We start from the raw sequence: 19846 nt of genomic DNA, 5'->3' as shown, positions 1-19846 counted from the left end.
TGGTTAAAAGCCGACAGCGACTTTTGGTTGTATAAAGCATTTTTTAAGTTTTATATTTCACTTCAAAGTAGTGTGGATAAATGTACAAAGTATATCAGTGTTTACGCCAATGAATTTGAAACAGAGTGCATTACTGCGGATTATTCTTTCTTTGGGAAATTACTTGCTCCGGATGTTCAGGGATGTACCTCGATAACACGACCACCTTTTGGAATGTGAATTTTCACATGTCAGTTCTAATGTATTACATCTTATTACAAGTTTTAATTCAAGTTTTAATTCAAACTAATGGCATTGTTCCATGGTATATGAAGAATAAAACAAAATAAGTGACAACATTTTGTTTTTTCAAAACATTCAAATTATCTTCCGGTAAATATTTGTAGTTTTTTATTTTTTTATTCCATCTTTTTTTCTCTTCAAAATGACGAAATAATATTCATTCCACTGATGCTGTTTCCCTGACATCTGCATCCAAGGCTAGTTGAGATGAAGAGGAAACATCCACATCAAAATTTATCTGCACGCTAGCCAGCCTCAAATAGACTCCCTAGCTCGGTAGTTAATTTCACCGCCTGTGTGTATATGTTTGTTTCTGTGCGCGGCCGGCCAGCCAACCAACCCTGCATTAGACGTATAGGACAACCTTATTTCTGACCTATCTCAGTCGGAGTAGGAGAGCCTCGTGACAAGATTTCATTCTTCCTGAATGAAGTAGTAAAGAGACGAACGGACGGAGAGCTGTACTCTGGACAGGGGGGGGACAAATATAAAAAGAAATATTTAAAAAAAACAGCCGACACTTCATCTTGCAACGGTGTATTATAAACACACACGGACGACACACGTTGATGTGTAGCTTGGATGTGGAGCTTGTACTGGGTTAGGATGTGGAGATAGGATGCGGTGAGGTTCACCATGTGTCTTCGCTATGACTTGCTCATCAAAATGGATTTAGGTGAATTTAGGACTATTCAGACCGCAGTTAATTGACAATGTTCGTACACATGATTTCTCCTACTGAAAAGGTATTTTTTCAATTATTGATAATTGTGTTTTGTTATGTTACATGAAGAAGGTTTATTATTTAGTGTGTTATGGTCATTTTGCTGTTTGTGTTGTGATTGTTTTTTTACTGGCCTGACGTACTGATTTTATTTTACAGCATTGTCAACAAATATTAATGTCTTTGATTGAATTTAGTTCCAGCAGTGAATGTCAAACATAAGCAAGTACCTTTGTGAACAGCGATTTGATTGTATTAATTTTTCATCTCGAAACTTTAAGTTAGAAATTTCTTTCCCCAACTTAAGCAATATTTGTGGTTATTTTTGTGCGCATTCTTTCTTCACTACCCACAGTGTGATCTTAAGACTGCATGAAATTATATTATTTTAGTATCATGAATTTGCGATTTTGCTGACACAAAATTTAACATTGCGCATAAAATAAAGTGCAAGATTTTGTTGCCTTCATTCTCAGTGGTTTCGTTCTGTGGACCCTGGTTCAAACCCCACCTTGGACCAAATCCTTGCATGTGGATTGGGTTTTACTCAGTGGGTCTTTCCCAAAGCTAAACATTTCTTCTCACTTACTGTGACCATGCTGTTATTGGCGCAATGTGCTGTTGTGTTGGATGTTTCATAAATTCTAACTAAACAAATACAAATTTAACTAACTAAATAAACGAATAAATAAATAAAAAGATAAATGTACAACCTCAAGCTTACTCAAAAATGTTCAGATGTTGCACGGTCTCTCTATTAATTGTCAAGACTTCTCAAACTGAAACAGATCAGGTTCCGGTTTGTGTTTAAGATATTTGTTCTATCCGGTTTTTTTTTAATTGAAGCTGTGAAATGGCTCATTTAACCTTTTGGTGCACAGAATAAGGGTTAAAATGACAATGCAATGAGCAATTCTTTTGAAAACCACTTCAATATTTTCATGAATTTAATAAAAGTACATTCCGAGCGTGTACCGTTATCCTGTACAAAGTTTGGAATACTATTTCTCGTTCCTATAAATGATTTGTAAGCACATTGGTAGACATCGTCTCTTTTCAACTTGGTAAAGAACTTTCATTTAAGTGCAGCTGTCAAGTTTTTCTTCTTCTATGCTTCAAAGTCAATGTAACCGAACAGAGGCTTGTAGGGGAAGTAGTTTGGACACTTTTTTTGCATTGTCAAAAAAACAGGATACATAATTATTTGTAGCAAATAAAGTGAAAAAGAGAAGTGAGTTGAAAAAGCGTATCTTGTTACATTATGATGTACCACTCCACACAATTTTTGAACAACTTGTCTGAGTAGGATTTATATTTAAAGGCACTGGACACTATTGGTAAGTGCTCAAAATAGTTGGTAGCATAAAAACTTACTTGCTAGTGATGAATGGAGAGTTGTTGATAGTATAAAACATTGTGAACTCCCTCTGAACATGCTGAAATAGCGTCGTTTTCAAGAACGAAGTAATTTCTCACTAAAATATGAACTTGATTTCGAGACCTCAGATTTAGAATTTGAGGTCACGAAATCAAGCATCTGAAAGCACACAACTTCGTGTGACAAAGGTTTTTTTTCTTCTCCATTATTTTCTTACAACTTTGATGACCAACTGAGTTCAAATTTTCACAGGTTTGTTATTTTGTGCACATGTGGAGATTTTCCAAGTGAGAAGACGGGTCTCTGACAATTAACAATAGTGTACTGTGTCTTTAATGAAAGGTTTGTCAGTTTCTCAAGACAATTTGATAAATCTTTCCATTCCGGATTTATTGCGTTAACAGGATCGTTTCCCGCCAACCTCCAACTTCTCTGATTAAAAATAAACAAGAGACGAAAAAGCACTTGCGGGACCTTATCAAATGACTTCCAGAGTAAGCCCTGACTGGACGACACATCACCCGTTGCGGCAGGATGCTACACTTTGGAATTTACCGTAGATAACAAAAGGTAAGTTTCATCCGGAAACATGAGAAAGGGACTGGGGTATAGTCAACCTTTTTCAGTATCTTTCTTTTTAGGAAATTTAGTGTTAAAGGGGAGGTTATACTTTTGGTAATCACTCTTAAAATTACTTTTGGTAAGAAGCCAAAACAGTATTAAGAACTGGTTCCCATTTGGGTCCCTGAATATTAAAGTTGAGAACAAACAACTCATCATGTTAAATAGAAGACGGACGTAATCACACTGTAAAGCTAACAATATCAAATTGTTAACTATGTATAAAGCATGTTGAGAAACATTTCTCTTTGAAGTAGTGTGGTTATGGAATAAATATGTCAGTTTTTATGCTCAAATGTTTGAATATGAGAAGCGTTACTGTCAGTGACGCCTCTCAGATTGTGAATTCAAGTTACAAATTATGCTTCCTGCGTGGCATATAACCGCTGCGGATTTTAGATGTTATCTCACAAACCGGACCACCTTTTGAAATGCAATTTTTCATATGTTAGTTTTATTGTATTGACCCATTTCACCTGACGTCATCAGCAAAAAAATCTTGAATGCGCCAAACTGGTGGGCAATTTCACTGTGCGTTTTTATATATAACTCTATGCTGCGCGTTAGGCAGTAAAGTGAGCATTTTAGGCGATGCGGCGTTAATACACGTAAACCTAACTGCCCACCAACATGGTGAGCGTGGCATTGGTCGCCGCGTGTGATACGCGTGCAAGGGGTCAATACACATGTACATCTACATTTATATAGGATTAAAACAATAGGAGACTTTCCAACGCTAGGCGGCAGCAGACATACCGGGTAAATTTCCATTGTTCACGTAGTTCTGAACATGCGCATAATTCTGAGAACAATGGATTTACCCGGTAAGTCTGCTGCCCTCTATCGTCCCAGAAAGTCTCCCATTGAATGATCCCCAAAACCAAAGGTACACTTTGCCTCCCAGGTCAAAATTCCAGTTGAACCTAGTTAGTTAAACTGGGTTTAACTGGAACTAGTTGAAAACCAGTTGATAAACTAGTTAAACACAGTTAAAACTAGTTGGTTTAATATGGAAAATGGACAGAAACCAACTGGTTTATAATTTCAACCTAGTTGAACACAGTTAAACCTAGTCCAAACCAGTTGGTTAATAAGAAAAATGGACGAGTTTGGTCACTATCCAGTTGAACCAGTTGACACCAGTTAACTAGGTTCAACTGGAATTTTGACCTGGGCTTTATCTTGTTGGTAGGAAGACATGGTGTTTTTACCAATTAAAGGGGTGCATAACATTGGTCAGATTGAAAATACAAATCTTAACAGATTTACACATAATATGCATTAAAGCCATTGGACCCTTTCGGTAAACAGTGTTGTCCAAGGCCCACACTTTGTGTACCACAACTTCTATATCAAATAACAAACCTGTGAAAATTTAGGCTCAATCGGTCATCGGAGTCGGGAGAAAACAACGGAAAATCCCACCCTTGTTTCCGCGCGTTTCGCCGTGTCATGACATGTGTTTAAAATAAATCCGTAATTCTCGTTAACGAGAATTTATATTGTTTTGCTGTTTTCTCAAAAAGTAAAGCATTTCATGGAATAATATTTCAAGAGAAGTCTTTCACCATTTCCTTCTGTAAACCCTGTAAGTTATTTGTAAAAAGTTCACAGATTTACAAGTAACTTACAGGGTTTACAGAAGGTAGTGGCGAAAGACTTCTCTTGAAATATTATTCCATGAAATGCTTTACTTTTTGAGAAAACAGTAAAACAATATCAATTCTCGATAGCGAGAATTACGGATTTATTTTTAACACCTGTCATGACACGGCGAAACGCGCGGATACAAGGGTGGGTTTTCCCATTATTTTCTCCCGACTCCGACGTCCGATTGAGCTTAAACTTTCACAGGTTTGTTATTTTTTATAGAAGTTGTGATACACGAAGTGTGGGGGCCCTGGACAACACTGTTTACCGAAAGTGTCCAATGGCTTTAAAGGGGTGCATAACATTGGTCAGATTGAAAATACAAACCTTCACAAATTTACACATAATTTGCATTGTCTAAAGATGTTCATGTTGTACAAATTTTCCTCAAAAGTATTTTTGCCTGAAATTCTGCGCTTTGAAGATGAGTAAAACAAACAGCTCGAGTCCAAAATACGTGTTTGAAAACAGCGATGGGATTATTTTCATTATATTCTAGAGACTCTGATGACCAGTTGAGCGTAAACTTTGGCAGGTTTGTTAGTTTATGTCGGGTCACATAAAGTGCAGATACTGGTCTTGGACAACTACCAATTTTGTCTGTGTGCTTTGAGAAAACGATGAAAAATTCTATCCAAGATTGTTATTTGAGATAAACCCTGTCCTTATTTCTGAGAGGGAAGTTGGTTTTGCGGACACCTATTGTTTGTAGGCTTGAAGTGTTTGGGGGCGATGCACGTTAGAGACCATTGTTTGGAATTATTTTGCAGGTTGACATGTGTAACATTCTCACCTTGGATAAAACAGATAACAATAACAAACCTGTGAAAATTTGAGCTTCATTGGTCGTCGAAGTTGCTAGATAATAATGAAAGAAAAAACCCTCGAAGTTGTGTGTTTTCAGATGCTTGATTTCGAGACCTCAAAATCTAATTCTGAGGTCTCAAAATCAAATTTGTGGAAAATTACTTCTTTCTCGAAAACTACGTCACTTCAGAGAGAACCGTTTCTCACAATGTTTTATACCATCAACCTCTCCCCATTACTCCTTAACAAGTAAGGTTTTATGCTAACAATTATTTTGAGTAATTTCCAATAGTGTCCACTGCCATGACTGCCTTTAAGAGTATTCTGAGAAGACAATTGTCTGCCTAAATAAAACAAATCTCATCAATAATGGTTTTTTTTGTTGGTCTTCAATGAAAACCCACGCAGGCTCACAGTATGTGTACAAAATAAGAAATTCTGTGAAAAGAGTTGGCAACGTAGACTGATGTTTATTCTTGGATTTCTTGTATTCAGATTTAGAAGCGGTGTTTATTTAGTCTTTTTTTTTGTCTTTCCTTTCCATTTGTCGTGTTTATCTGCGGGGGTTTATTGTTTCGGTATTTTTTTTTTTCCGGGTGAAAAGCATTACCCACTTATTGAACAGTGTCAAACACAGGAGTTGTGTTTGTTAAGGTTACACACATCAGCGCTTTGAACACACCGACTTGGAGCGCTCTTGTTACCTGTCACCCAATCAGCAACAATAAAAACTTCAGAAATCCAGAAACATCCCCGCTGAAAAGAATTTTTTCTTTATAAAGAAGTTGCCCTTCGGGGCCCTCCACACCCCCCCCCCCCTCCATGAGCTCCTCTCCTTACATTAGTGACAGGAAACCCAAACATGTGACCTTGTGACTTCCCCACTTGGAACTATCGCCATGGTGTCGCGCTCTATTGTGCTCTTAAAAGCACCCCGAACCTCCATAGAAAGTTCTGGCACACTGGTGGAGTCTGGCGTAACAAAGACTGGAAAGGGGGATTATCATTTCAATTTGAACATTCAGGCTTACTAAGGTCTTTAGTGAACTGGTTAGGTCAATCGTCAGTCATTGTAAACAGTCTCTCTCCCTCTTTTTTTTTAAGGGGGGGGGGGTGGGGTGGGTAATTTGATTGCCCATTCAAGAGTTCAGTCGGGTTATAATAATGGAAATGTAAGTCCTTCACTCGAGCCAACCATCCGGCAAAACAACTTCATGCTTAGGACAAGGACGTTGACAGAAAGGATTGAGTGACCGATCAACACGGATTGAAAGGGGAACTTGGAATTCCAGGCTCGGTGGACGAGGCGACCTGATTGGCTAATCGGTGAACAAACAGGAAATGGTGGGGTTGAAACCCCTTAGATTTGGGGTGTCAGAGTGTGTCTTCGCGTCAGGGTGTATGCTTTCAGTAGAGTATCGGGAGACAAAATTTTTTTTTTTTACGATCGGTTATCCAGCTGTCACGCCACATTGGTACTGATAATCACGTTCAAGAGGGTATTCTCTTGTGAGTAGGCTGATGGTGTTGGAATGAGCTGATAGCAGTTTTATCAAGAAGGTACTTTGTTATTCTTAGAAAATAAGGCTAGACTGAAACACCGGTCAACTTGTTTCTAGCTCAACAAAAAAATTGTTTTTGGAAAGGTTGGTTGGCATAAGCACCAGTTTTCTGTCTGAGCTTTTGGAAATTACTTCGCACTTTGTTTTGAATGTCATCCCCGAAAGATGCTGGCTGTGTTTTCAAAAAGTGCTTACAATGTTCGTACATATAATGGCAGACTTTGGAATGTTAGGTGGCAGCAGACGTACCATGTAAATTCCCATTGTTAACATAGTTCTGAGCATGCACACATTATCAAAAACATACGCTTTACCAGCAGTGGCTGCTGAATATGCCGCAGCACCCTGTGATCCCTTAGGTGCTACATACAATTTGGTGTCATAATTTCAAACATTTCTAAAATTTGTCTTAGTTAGAATTGTTTCTGTCTGTTCAAGTGCCTCGAGTTACCTTATTGGTAGATATGTACAATATATAGACATAATCCGGGCGCGCAAGTGTTGAGCACCGCGCGCCATTTGCTGCGGTATTTTTAGTGCATAGATTGTGCACAAAATGACACCGCAATTGTAAAAAATTTCAATAGAAGGCGCTACCAAATTTTTTTCGTCGGATTGGTCTATAAAGACTTCATATTGTTCTTACTGGCATCCCAAAAGTCCTGCAATGTTTGTAGCTTCAGCTGTTTTGCCTGTGTTTAATTTAACAAAACTTTGTTTAAGTAAAATGTACAGGTACCTTAAAGACACTGGACACTATTGGTAGTTGTCAAAGACCAGTCTTCTCACTTGGTGAATCTCAAGTAGGCACAACCTGTGAAAATTTGAACTCAATTGGTCGTCAAAGTTGCAAGATATTAATGGAAGAAAAAAACACACCCTTGTCACACGAAGTTGTGCACTTTCATATGTTTGATTTCGGGACCTCAAAATCAAATTCTGAGGTCTCGAAAACAAATTTCAAATAATTAAGCAAAAAATTATTTCTTTCTCGAAAATTACGTTACTTCAGAGGGAGCCGATTCTCACAATGTTTTAAACTATCAACAGCTCCCCATAACTCATTACCAAGTAAGGTTTTTTGCTAATAACTGTTTAAAAGTAATTACCAATAGTATATACAGTGTATAAAGTATTATATAAAGTAAATTTTGAATCAGGTACGATTCTTCCATTATTCTCTATTATAATGTTAATATTTGAAGGATACTTAAATGGTCTCCTCTTAATAAAAGTGACATGTAGTAGGTATTCTCTTGGTAAAAAACCTCAAAAATTATAAGTCAGGAACATGGTATATACACAAACATCACAATGTTGCAAGTGGCCCAGAAAACGGTTCCGCGGTACAACAAAAGAGTCAGCCAAAAAAAACCCAGAATTTAAGTAGAGCCAGTAGAAAGAAAAAAGTGTAAAGTATATCTGGAAAGAAATACAAAGGAAAACAAAAACATTCAAGATGTCCCAGACGGAGAATGTTGACAACGAAAATAGCCGAGGCAGGGTAATACACGCGAGCACCTCGGGGACTGGCCGAGGTCTGTAACTGAAGACAGTTTCCATTTGCCGAGATGATAGCAAGACAAATTTTATCTGTGTTAGCTAAAGAACAGAAACAAGCCAAACAGACATTTACTGACATCTGAGTTGTAGATTCCTTACAGTCCCTGGAAAACTCAACTGACGGCTGATTTCAGACCAAGATTAAATATATCCTGACATATAAAACTTGTTTTTCACCAATCCCCAAAAATAGACTCTTTTTTTGTAAAAACATTTTTTGTTTGGATAGCTGGCTAGAAACTCTTTCCTTTTTTTGTAAATTTGCTGGTCCAGTTCTTTTATTAATTTTGTGTGTGTGTTCAAGCTCTTGCCTGAAAGCCCATTAATTGGAGAGTGAAACCAAATTGAACCTATTAACGGCACTGGACACTGTTTGTAATTACTCAAAATAATTATTAGCATAAAACCTTACTTGGTAACAAGCAATGGAGAGCTGTTGATAGTATAAAACGTTGGGAAGACCGGTCCGTGACAATTACCAATAGCGTCCAGAGTCTTTAAGTTTACTTTACAAACAGTATTAGTAAAGATGCTAATTTGAGATATTATCCACAAATACAGAGTTGCCAAACTGTCCCTGATTCTGCAGAAAGTTTTCTGGAAAATAACCAATCTTTACAAGTTCTAATGAATATTAATTTTGGTTTTTACCCATACACCGATGTGTGTTAGCACTGTTCCCGAGTCCTGTAAAAAAGTTTCACAGGCATGTTACTCGGGTGGTATTAGAACCCACAACCCTTGCAATTCTAGAGCAGTGTCTTACCAACTAGACTACCGAGGTTGCCCGGCAGCTAGAGGCAGTTCGAACCCTATGTTTTGGCAGCGGGTACCGCAACGATATAATAGATGTTAAATTTGCATCGGCGATGCAAATTTAACATCTATTATAAGTTCTAATGAACAAACTTAAAAAATATCCCTGATTATGGAAACCTTTCCCTTGTTATATTTATGAATGTAATTCTAAAAACAATGCCCTGATTGCAAGATGCAAAGTGAGCAGCTCTGACACTATTAATTGTTATACTAATTCTATAAGAATACAAGTGCTTATTTTTATAGAGATTTAAATTAGCAGGAATTGAGTTTTTCATTTGTGGTGGAAAAAATTTCAAGTGCAAAATCATGAGAGAGAATCCGATATCCAAGTAATGCTTGATTAACTGCAAGTTCAAGCACTTTACTCCATCAACCAATGCCCCCCCCCCCATCACCTTTTACACGTAATACACACACGCGCCTGCTGTCCCACGCTCAAATTTGCATAATTAATTGCAATAGCCACCGGTACCCTTCTCTAAGCAGTTGTCATCAGGGGCAGGAAATACAGTCCGAATCAAATTAAACGGACCATTCAGTTTATGGAATTCTGGACCGTGCCAGTCCGCGGCGATGTGAAGGATGAATTGGAAGATGTAGTGAGACAAGAAGAAAAGTGATATGCCTCGGCCCGTGGTCTCACTTTCTTGGAATCACTTGAGCGTACCAAAACAGACATTATAGCCAGGGGGGCCCCTTCTTCCAGCAACCCCCCCCCTCCTCCAAATATGAAAAAGCCTTAGGGGGAAAGAGGGCTGACGTCGGCACATTTATTAACACCATTTCAGCGAGTAACGTCAGAGCTGACCGACCTATAAAGGGGGGGTCATCATTTCTTGGCAATGGCCCAAAGGGAAAGTTATCTACAATTACAGATTTACTTGAATGAAGATTAATTAGTAAGCTTGTCACACTGTGAAATTGAACTTTGGATATATTTGTTTCCAATTCTTGAGAAAGTGTAAACGTGCAGATCGTACCATATCATTAATATATGTTTACGCCCGTTCATTCAGTAAAAAAAGAAATGCTGTGTCACGCCATTGAATACTAAATGGAATCCTGTAAAATATTAATTTACCTTGTTGTTTTGTTACAATTCATCTCTTTTGGATGAACTCGCAGGTTACTCTAAATTTATTTTTTGTCAGTTGTGAGCCGTAAAAGGGTCTGGTTACTTTTTTGTACGACTCAAGACACAAACCTACACAGATTTACATGAAGCTTACACAGTTGTAAGATATCGATAGTAGAAAGCTTCCCTTGGTATATTATTTACTGAGGTGCTGTAGGGTTTGAGAAATGAGTAAAACAATTTCACAAAAAATAACTGTTGTCTCAGTGAGACGAACATTATTTTAGCATGTACAAAGGATTACCGCGACTTTCCTGAAGACATTGCTCTGTGATTTTCAAAAAATTTACAACTTCTCTCAGTAAACACTCACTACTACACAAGTGGCTTCATCAGAAACCTCACTGAAAAAATTGTTCTGAATTTGTTCATACATATATTGAAATCTGAAAAAATGAACAGCGTTACTGATGTCATCATTGTAGCATACCTCCCAAAGTTAGGTTTCCTTGTTTGGGACAGCTTCAGTCAACAATGACTCGCACCTCTGAAGGTCACATTGAAGAAATCCATACACTCTTGGCATTGTTTAATTTTCTCTACTTGGTGGACCTCCTTAAAGCAGTGGACACTATTGGTAATTACTTAAAATAATTATTAGCATGGAACCTTACTTGGTAACAAGCAATGGGGAGCTGTTGATACTATCAAACCTTGTCAGAAACGACTCCCTCTGTTGTGACAAAGTTTTAGAGAAAGAAGTAATTTTCCACGCATTTGATTTCAAGACCTCAGATTTAGATTTTAAGGTCGCAAAATCAAGCATCTAAAAGCACACAACTTCATGTGACAAGGACGTTTTTTTCTCTCATTATTATCTCGCAACTTTGACAACCATTTGACCTCAAATTTTCAAAGGTTTGTTATTTTATGCCTATGTTGAGATACACCAAGTGAGACGACTGGTCTTTGACAGTGTCTTTAAGTATCCTTCAGTATTGGTTTGGGTTCATTGCCTGGTGGGAGTACATGTAGGCCATAGCATTGCTGGGGAAGGACAGACCCCTCGCAGTCATAAACCGACCCATTATTGTGTTTGAATGCATTCATAAATATTCATCAGACTTGGAGTGTTTACTAAGAGTACGTAATAACTCTGGATGGGGCAGCATCCTCTGCCGCCCGGTAGGGGGGCTGTTTCAGTAGGTGGGGAAGCACTTAAAATCAATTTGATATCAGAGCCACTTTTCTCACAAAGAGGTTTATAGCATGCCTTCTGGATGTTGTTTCTTGAATCTGTGACTAAACTGTATGTCTGCTGACATTTGGGATTGTATCCTGTTGTGATGACTTTTGTCAGGTATACCGCTTCATGAATGACAGATGTAAAACAGGGGTTTTTTTTTCTTCTTTTTTTCTTTTTTTCTTTTCTTTTCTTTGGGGGGGGGGGGGATACGCCAACTCAAGGCCAGAAGGCCCACTCAAAGTCAAAGTGAACGCTACAAGAAAAATGTAGAACTTTAGGGGGAGGAGAAAATGTCTATTGGCATTTCTCTTGAATTGTGATAGATTGTCAAGCCTTGAGTTTCGTTCTTGAAAAGGACAGGAATTTTCATCTGCTAAGGGGCACTTCTTTGAGGAAAATTTGTATTGGAACTTTGCAAAGGGCACCACAGCAAAAGCACAGGGCACCGTGGCAGTTACTGTGGGTGCCAGGGGATATATAGCCTGGTTTGTAATAGTGGAAAAACAATATGGGTACTATGGAGTTCCAAAATGCAAAAGAGAGGGGGAAAGCTAGAAGAATATCTCACAGTACAGGCCTTTGAAATAAGGTAATGAGAAAATACAGCAAAACGTACAGCATGAGTCGAGCTGTTTTACTGATAAAAAAATTGTGCAAAAAATAGTGAATTGGCCTAACATTCCGACCCTAGCAGAGTCTTTATCAAAAGCTTAATGTAAAATAAGCGGTTTTTTTTTGCATTCTAACCACATTTCCTTTTGGTTGGTTATGTTTTCAACAGCTTATTCTATTTTCCCAAGTCAATTTGGGACACTTAAAGCATTTGGTATTCAATTGGCAGCCTCATTTATTTGCTACTTTTTTTGTATATCTATTCTTCCTCCAGAACTGAAATGTCTGTCTCAAAACAGCAACGCACAGCGATCAGCTCTGCATCTCGCCTGTCGCCACCGAATTCCCGAATGACTGGCAGGGCGCCGACTCCAGAGGGCGTACCGCTATGGTTTCATGGACTCCTGGCGCGGAGTGTGGCCGAGGATTTACTTTTGAAAAACTCCCATACAGCTGAAGGTCTGTTTCTTGTCAGGCAGAGCAGCAATAGAGGAGGTGAGTTGAACCACGCCCCCTTCCCCCCCAAGGAGGTGAGTTGAACCACACCCCCTTCCCCCCAAGGAGGTGAGTTGAACCACACCCCCTTCCCCCCAAAGTTCTGCCCTCCGTTAAAAAGATCTTTCAAATCAACCTGCCCCTGAAAAGGACACCCAGGTTTGCTATAGACAGTGACTGTGCAAGTCTAGCACATTTGGAAAGGAAAACAACTCATGAAAACTAAATTTTTCTATGAAATCAAATCTTTTTAAACCCTTTTATATAAAAAAAAATATAAAAATATGAAATAAAAACACTCATAGCAATTAGTTCTAAATTCAGTTTCAAATTTTTATATGAAACCAAAATAATTCTTAAAGTTATAACTGAAATAAAAATGACATTTTTGGGTGAGGATGTACATTCTCATTTTATAGCGCATAAGACTTCTCGGTGAATGTGATTGCGCTCGACGATAATAGTTCTTTAATAATGATTATTAAACGGAATCGTACAAATTTAAAACTTAAAGAGCCAATAAAGGATGGTCTCAATATTTCAACTATTACCTTTTCTATGGCCAAATAGACATAGTAGATTTCCTGTTAATAACCATTTTACTCCCAAAATTTGCATTTAGTAACAAATAACTCAAGTAAAAAATGCGCCCGGCTGCGCGGCTTTTTCAGCCGATAGTCAAAAACAGCTTATCTATTATAATGACCTCTTGACGCCAGTGTGATATTTCCCTAATTGGGCGTGAACACAGTTCTCCAGCTTTGGCAAACTGAGGGCGCTATTTTCCACACCAAATAGCCGCCACTGACGTCACGATTCCTTTGTCGCGCAGGTTTGTTTGACCCCGCATTTTTCAGAAATTGGGCAAGAAGCGTTCTGTAGAAAAAACATTTTTACCATGTTTTAACATGAGGTAAGAAACTCGTTATATATTTTTTATGTTTCCTATGGACTCCAGCAATTAGAAAACTGTAATATCTATATAATTGAGATCATCCTTTATTGGCTGTTTAAACCAGTTTTACCAACTTGGTTTGGAAGTTTGTACCAGACTTGCACAGAAGACCTCCTTGAATGCTTCATGACATGTGTCTTATTAGCAGCATCCTTGATTACCCCCTCTGTTGGTGTGAATCACGATTGTGGTGTTGAACTTTGAGGGGAGTGCTGAACTCACCTGCTGGCTTTCAGCATCTGTAAAGAATAGATCAGTGTTCTTTATCATTTGCTATGGCACACAGTGTTAATTTTGTTTCCCTTTTCTGGAAAATTGTGAAAATTCAGACAAATTGACTATTTGGTCGATCCCGTGTGTTGTGTTTATCGCACGCCAAAGAACCCAGTGAACTTATCATAAAGAGAAGTGGTTCACCCTTAAGTTCCTGGTTTGATTGGCATTATATTGCGCCACAGCACCTTGTAAGCCATAACATGGTGATACATGTATATACATGTACATGTAGGAATAGGTCTCATTCTTCAAACAAAGTTTCACAAATACCTTGATGGAAAATACTGAATGTTAAAGCACCTTGAGCGTCACTGAGTGAGGGACATTAGCACTATTTTTGTGACCAACCAATTCTGTTTGGTCGCCTTTGTGATCCATATATCACAAAGATGGTAGATTGAATGGTAACCTTATTCTGTGCTTAGCTACTTTATGTGCTTAAAGACAGTGGATACTATTGGTAATTGTCAAAGACCAGTATTTTTACTTGGTGTATCTAAACATATGCATAAAATAACAAACCTGTGAAAATTTGAGCTCAATCGATCGTCGAAGTTGCGAGAAAATAATGAAAGAAAAAACACCCTTGTCACACTCAGTTGTGTGCTTTCTGATGCTTGATTTCGAGACCTCAAATTCTAAACTTGAGGTCTCGAAATCAAATTCGTGGAAAATTACTTCTTTCTCGAAAACTACGTCACTTCAGAGGGAGCCATTTCTCACAATGTTTTTTACTATCAACCTCTACCCATTACTCGGTACCAAGTGAGGTTTTATGCTAATAATGATTATGAGCAATTACCAATAGTTTCCACTGCCTTTAAGCAGCTCTATGAAATTGGGCACTGGGGTGATCGTTCTTCATTTTTTCATTGTCTATGCTTTCTTATTTGACACAGGTCACTTTGTCATCTCAGTCTGTACGGGTATCACTGTCAACCACTATCTTGCCATATCATTGTCTATGCTTTCTTATTTGACACAGGTCACTTTGTCATCTCAGTCTGTACGGGTATCACTGTCAACCACTATCTTGCCATATCATTGTCTATGCTTTCTTATTTGACACAGGTCACTTTGTCATCTCAGTCTGTACGGGTATCACTGTCAACCACTATCTTGCCATATCATTGTCTATGCTTTCTTATTTGACACAGGTCACTTTGTCATCTCAGTCTGTACGGGTATCACTGTCAACCACTATCTTGCCATATCATTGTCTATGCTTTCTTATTTGACACAGGTCACTTTGTCATCTCAGTCTGTACGGGTATCACTGTCAACCACTATCTTGCCATATCATTGTCTATGCTTTCTTATTTGACACAGGTCACTTTGTCATCTCAGTCTGTACGGGTATCACTGTCAACCACTATCTTGCCATATCATTGTCTATGCTTTCTTATTTGACACAGGTCACTTTGTCATCTCAGTCTGTACGGGTATCACTGTCAACCACTATCTTGCCATATCATTGTCTATGCTTTCTTATTTGACACAGGTCACTTTGTCATCTCAGTCTGTACGGGTATCACTGTCAACCACTATCTTGCCATATCATTGTCTATGCTTTCTTATTTGACACAGGTCACTTTGTCATCTCAGTCTGTACGGGTATCACTGTCAACCACTATCTTGCCATATCATTGTCTATGCTTTCTTATTTGACACAGGTCACTTTGTCATCTCAGTCTGTACGGGTATCACTGTCAACCACTATCTTGTGGAGACTCTAGAGTCCATGTTCTACGTCAGGAGAGATCGAAGTGAAGAGAGAGGCCGGGACATCCAGGCCAGGGACCTGTGTAGCCTGGTTCAATGCTACCAGGGATCAGCGCTGGATGAATCAGGTGTGTATACATAGACTGGTCCCCTGTCCTTACTGGGCCCAATTTCATAGAGCTGCTAAGCACAACAATTTGCTTAGCTTGAAATTTCTTCCTTGATAAAAACAGGTGTACCAACCAAATTTCCATGTTATTTTCAGGATAAGGAAACAAAAGCTGAATACCAGTAACAAGCACTATGCAACAAATGGACATTTGGCTGGTAATCCTGTCTTTATCGGGGAAGAAATTTCATGCTTAACAAATTTTTGTGCTTAGCAGCTCTATGAAATTTGGCCCAGGTATAGGCTTTACAGAACCAGCGATATCATTGGATACAGGGTATATGTACATTCATGTAATGATGTTTTATAGGTAAGCGTGTACAAAGAATTAGAGTGCGCAATGAATGCGAACTGGCTCTAGGCCACTCTCTGGCGTAATGAGCCTCGAACTGTGATGTCGAATGTTTCCCAGTCTTATTCATTTTTAGGATTGTATCTTTTTATTTCTGTAACTGTTTTGCCCTTGTAAAGTGTAATAAAATAATAATAAAATTAAATAAAAGAAGAATCTTCACGCAAAACCCTCCAGGCTTATTTTGGCATGCCAGAATCTAATTGTTGACCTTCTCCAGAACCTGTTGCAGAAATTATGAACTCTGTCAACTTTAACAGGTTTGGGGCAGAGTCAGGAGTTCAAATCCCACTGGTGTGCCAGCTGGTTTTCTGGCACTTTCTCACCAATTGATTATCGTCGATGTCAATGTACTTTTATAAAGGTCAAACCAAGAGAGAATTTCCATACCAGTTTGATCTCAGCAAATTTGCTTTTTATGTGGTAAACAAATTGTGCGCACAGGTTCAGGTAGAGGAGAAATACAATTGTAAATTCATGTGGTTATTTTCGGTACCTTATGAAGACCAAGGACAGAACAAAGAAGGGAAATTTGAAGGACTCCATGGGGGTATTCTAAAGACTGGGATGAGGTGCTCCACAAGGAAATGCGTGTACAAAGTCCGATGGAAACTGTTAAAGGAACACATTGCCTTGGATCGGTCGAGTTGGTCTGTGAAAAGCATTTGTAATTGTTTGTTATAAAATGCATGTTGTTAGAAAGATATTTTAAAAGTAGAATATAATAATCCACACAAGTATCACTCGAAATTGCGTGGTTTTCCTTTTTACCTCGTCGACTACCACTGTCGGCCAAATTACCGACCGTGTTAGTTCGCAGAGTAAAAGGAAAACCACGCAGTTTCGAGGCAAATTTGTGTGGATCATTGTATTCTACTTTTAAAACATCTTTCTAACCATATGCATTTTATAACAAACGATTAGAAAGGCTTTTTAAAGACCAACTCGTCCGATCCAAGGCCAAGGCAACTTGTTCCTTTAGGTGCAGGGACGAAGGAAAGAACAAAGAAATGCTCCACAAGGATGCACGTTTGAGAACGTTTGGATATCTTATGATTTGACAAATGAATTTCTGTACTCATTTTTATACTGTGGTCCCACTCTATAGATTGCTCAGGGAACCATAACCTTACAAGCTTTGCTTCTTTATGTGGTCCCTCCACAGTTTCATGTATGTCCATGCTTATTATTCATTTGATTAATCTTATCAAACCACTATTTATTTCTTAACTTTGAATTTACATTGCCTTTGATCTGTTTTAGGACTGACTTTGAAAGACGGTCTTCTCAGAACGATTCCGGTCACCGTAACCGCTCCTCTGACAGCCATGACAAGATCAAGAATCAACCACAATTACATCCCGCTTCACATGGACAACCGGGAATACATTGCGCTGGATGAGTTCACCGCGGGAGAGGACCTGCAGGCCCTGTCCTTCCGCAAGGGCGAAGTCCTCACCGTACTTCAGAAGGAGAGCAAGAACTGGTGGTTCGCCTACAACATCCAGCACAACCTCGGCTACATCCCGGCATCACTGGTGTGCAATCTGAAGGAGTGGCAACAGAAGTGTAAGAACAGCGCAGCGTTTTGCAATCTGGGCTGCACTGATACGGACGACGTGTTTGTGTCCAACCGGGAGAAGACGGACGAGAGCGTCATCCAGCGGCAGGAAGAGAGAAAATGTCTACTGGACATGAACTCTAATGTACTAGGAGTGTGCGGATGCTCAAAGTCAATATCGTCGAGCCCTGTACGGTGCCATAGCAGTCCTTCGTTACAGGAGAATGCATACAGCAATAAAGAAACCGTGAACGTCTCTAGTGAGTACATTGCATTATGTCTAGAACACATGGAGCATCAGAAACTCTGTGAGATGCAGAGATTCTTTGACGCCAAACTCTCTCAGAATCTCGCCCCATCTCCGCAGAGGTCGTCGCCCTTTCATTCCTTGAACTACAGCCCCCAACAATCTCCCCCAGACTGCAGACGAGATCTTAAACCAAGGATCTTGATGCGGAGCAAGACGGAACCGGCGAACATCCATAGTGCGCCGCCTTCCCCACATAGGAGAGCTTCGGAGGAGACGGTGACCAAATTATCCAAGGAGAATGTACCCTGTTTACTTGTCACTGCAGTCTCCGTTAATGAATTGGTATTGAATTCACCGGCAAGGAACAACTGTAACAACAAACAGTACACGACACCAAGGGCATCTCAGAGACCAGAGTTAACATTACTAACTTGCCAAGAGGAGGGTGAAGACAAACGAAGTACTAATTGTTCGCCACAGACTGACGACAGCAAACCGGCCAAGCTCGGAGATACCATTGCAGCTGAAGGGGGGAAGTCTCAAGATTCAAACCGAGGGACGGTGACGTTTAAGATGGAGAACTCGTACGATCCAGTAGCGACTTATTTAAGGCTTGCAGAATGCACATCTGGCCCACCGACATCAATTCATTGAAAAACAGCATTGTGTATTGAGTATAAAACTAAAAGGATAGAAGTATACAAAATCAAGGGCCAATTTATTAGAGCTTCTAAGCCCAGAAAATGTTTTTTGCTTGGCTCTTTTTTTAAAGGATAACAAAACATAACCATCATTTCGGGGTTCAATTTCATAATACTGCTAAGCACAGGATATAATTGCTTAACTGGAAACGGAATACCTGCCAAAATCAAAGTAGTAAATAATTGTATGTATCCTGATTCCCAACTAATTCTTGCTTAGCCGATAATTTGCTAAGCACTATTTCCTGCTGTATGTGAAATTGGGCCCACATCTGTTTTAAAACCACCATTTTATGGTGCTGCTTACCGAGTTTGCTTACATGCTCTGTACAGGGCGCTGTAAGCACTGAATTCCCTGGTAAGCAGAGCCAAGAAATTGGACCCAACACTTTTATATTTACAATACAAAGGTAAAGCACAGCCAAGTTTGATTACAAAAAGTACATCCATGTTTTTTTATGACCAGATTGTTAAATTTTAATATTAAACTTGCAAAGTTTCCTGTTGGACCAGAAAATAGTTTTGCCTTTGCATTTCTGAAAAGATACATCATTTAAATACGTAACTCCAGTTTACCTCACCATACAAAAGAAATAATTTTTATTTGTTTTTCACGTTTAAGAAAGAAGTGTTGTTTCATGCAAATGGTAATTCCATACAATGAACTTTACTTGCTGTGTTACTTTTTGGTTTTTCCAAAAAGGGCAAGTTACATGATTTTTTGTTCTCACTTTTCGAAGAATCAAAACCTCACTCATGAAACACAGGCAGTTGTTGTTCATACATGTACCCTCCGGCAAAGCTGGAAAATATTTGCCGATTGTAACTCAATCTTCACTTTTGGAACTTAAAGGCAGTGGACACTATTGGTTATTGTCAAAGACTAGCCTTCACAGTTGATATATCTCAACATATGCGTTCAATAACAAACCTGTGAAAATTTGAGCTCAATCGGTCATCGAAGTTGCGAGATAATAATGAAAGTAAAAAACACCCTTGTCCCACGAAGTTGTGTGCGTTTAG

The 19846-nt window shown here is 38.9% G+C and overlaps 1 protein-coding gene across 3 annotated transcripts; it reads left to right on the top strand.

Moving 5' to 3' along the window:
• The first annotated feature begins 668 nt into the window (after positions 1-668).
• Positions 669-19737, top strand: LOC117288323. Of its 3 annotated transcripts, none has more exons than XM_033769136.1 (5): positions 669-906; positions 2789-2954; positions 12617-12837; positions 15742-15918; positions 17575-19737. In XM_033769136.1, the coding sequence occupies exons 3-5, from the start codon at positions 12624-12626 to the stop codon at positions 18774-18776; spliced, it is 1593 nt and encodes a 530-aa protein (XP_033625027.1). In that variant the 5' UTR covers positions 669-906; positions 2789-2954; positions 12617-12623; the 3' UTR covers positions 18777-19737. The 3 variants fall into 3 exon arrangements, with proteins under 3 accessions (XP_033625027.1, XP_033625026.1, XP_033625028.1); XM_033769135.1 differs by having other exon boundaries at positions 669-1028; XM_033769137.1 differs by lacking the exons at positions 669-906; positions 2789-2954 and adding an exon at positions 6608-7022.
• Positions 19738-19846: the final 109 nt, after the last annotated feature.

Source organism: Asterias rubens, chromosome 3 (genome assembly GCF_902459465.1).
Source record: "Asterias rubens chromosome 3, eAstRub1.3, whole genome shotgun sequence".
Taxonomy (NCBI): domain Eukaryota; kingdom Metazoa; phylum Echinodermata; class Asteroidea; order Forcipulatida; family Asteriidae; genus Asterias; species Asterias rubens.
This window is presented reverse-complemented; position numbering and strand designations above follow the sequence as displayed.

What these genes read in the sequence shown, in the direction of transcription:
- LOC117288323 (XM_033769136.1), top strand. Translation starts at nt 12,624, where the DNA reads ATGTCTGTCTCAAAACAGCAACGCACAGCGATCAGCTCTGCATCTCGC. An exon ending in GCAGAGCAGCAATAGAGGAG is followed by an intron (nt 12,838 to 15,741) that starts GTGAGTTGAACC and finishes TATTTGACACAG; the next exon opens with GTCACTTTGTCATCTCAGTC. An exon ending in ATCAGCGCTGGATGAATCAG is followed by an intron (nt 15,919 to 17,574) that starts GTGTGTATACAT and finishes GATCTGTTTTAG; the next exon opens with GACTGACTTTGAAAGACGGT.